This window comes from Micropterus dolomieu, unplaced genomic scaffold (assembly GCF_021292245.1).
Source record: "Micropterus dolomieu isolate WLL.071019.BEF.003 ecotype Adirondacks unplaced genomic scaffold, ASM2129224v1 contig_14589, whole genome shotgun sequence".
Classification (NCBI taxonomy): domain Eukaryota; kingdom Metazoa; phylum Chordata; class Actinopteri; order Centrarchiformes; family Centrarchidae; genus Micropterus; species Micropterus dolomieu.
Genome location: NW_025743575.1, coordinates 1 through 1,802, shown reverse-complemented (window position 1 = coordinate 1,802; position 1,802 = coordinate 1). Strand labels below are relative to the sequence as shown.

General features: G+C 40.7%; 1 gene segment (V, D, J or C); it reads left to right on the top strand.

Annotated features, from left to right (window-relative positions):
- The first annotated feature begins 262 nt into the window (after nt 1-262).
- LOC123966936 lies at nt 263-775 on the top strand. The segment is given in 2 exon segments: nt 263-321; nt 429-775. Coding segments are annotated over 2 exon segments (384 nt in total).
- The last annotated feature ends 1,027 nt before the right edge of the window (nt 776-1,802 follow it).

Below are 1,802 nucleotides of genomic sequence, written 5' to 3'. Positions count from 1 at the left end.
CTTACAAATGTTTATACAGAGCAGTAACAATAGTGCTAAAAAATAATTTGTACTGGTATAAGTTGGTTTGTTATGTATATGATGACTATATTTCACATACAAGTCCCTGTTGAAGTCAGTCAGAGCATTTCCATAGAGAGCCACTTTGCATCAGCAGCACCATGCTCCAGTGCTCTGGGAGAGTTTATAGTCCTGAGAGTTGAACACTGGATGACTGACAGCTGTCCTTCATGACAACAGAAGCCACAGAAATCCTCCTCATCAAAAACATGACTTTGATCTGCGTCCTCATCTGGACTCTCCTCTGCTGCTGCTTCACAGGTAAAGTCCAGAGAATCAAACTCCTCTCCTCTATGAACATCCGTCCCTCTGAAATGAAGCCCACAAAACCATGACGCTGCTTTATGTTTTTGTCTCTGTATCCTCAGAGTCCAGAGGCCAGGTCACAGTGACTCAGCCTGGAGCAGTGAGCTCTGCTCTGGGAGGCTCCGTCTCCATCAAATGTAGGACCAGTCAGGATGTTTATGTTTATAGCAACAACCACTATTTAGCCTGGTACCAACAGAGAGATGGAGAAACTCCCAAACTCCTCATTTACCTTGCTAGCACTCGAGCATCAGGGATTCCAGATCGTTTTACAGGCAGTGGATCAAACTCAGACTTCACTCTGACCATCAGTGGAGTCCAAACTGAAGATGCAGCAGTTTACTACTGTCAGAGTGCACATTGGATCAACAGTCAAGCTGTGTTCACACAGTGAAAAAGCGTCGTACAAAAACCTCCCTCAGTCAAACTGAACATAAACTAAACTGACTGCTGCAGCTGGAAGCTACTGCAGAGACTGATACACTTCACTGAGGACGCACACACACACACACACACACACACACACACACACACACACACACACACACACAATGTTTTCTATAAGGTTGAAGATTTCTCTACTTTTGCTTTAACCACCAATGAACATGTAGCAAAATAAGCTCAATTAAAAAAATGTAAATACTATATATAAAGAATATGGAATAACACATTTTCTCTAAAATGCAAATCAAAACTCCACCAACATACTGAGAGTAAATGATTATTCTTAACCTTGGAAACAACAAAAAAAGAAAACAGACCACAACCAGCAGATGAAGTCACCCAGTCTTCATTGAAACGTAGATTTTCAAATTCCTCTTCCTCTGAGCATTTTTAGGACTTCATGTCCATGTTGGCTTCAAAGTGAAAATATTCTATGACAGCTGGGTGAACTGCGTCTGCTGAGGAAGATCATGTCATAAAAACAGTAATCCAACTCATGATGACTTCCATGTTTTCTGGCTCCACCCACATTTCTGAAATTTCTGGTTGGAGTTTCTCGAGGAAACTTTCTGAGATTGTTGGCCTCAGCATCCCCTCAAACACCCAACACTATTTTACTTGATCATATTTCCATATTACAGAAACCTAAACATGTGAAACCTGCATTTATATTACTTTTTTTTACAAACAAAGAAGACAAAACAAACTGTTACAAATCACTGGATCAGTTAACTACTAGACTTTTCAGAATCCTCTACATGTAAATATGTGAATATGTAGGAAACTGCTCTCTCAGCAGGACCCCTTTACTGTGTGAGAGCTGATTTTCTCCTTTAAGAAGTTTCTGTCAGGTGTTTTTTCTGCTCCACCAGTCACTCACTCACACATTGTTACACTTCACATTAAAAGTGGGTCACTAAACATGTACAGAGATCACCACCATCTGACTAAACTACAGTATAATTCCAGAAGCCAGTACTATTGCATGTTGC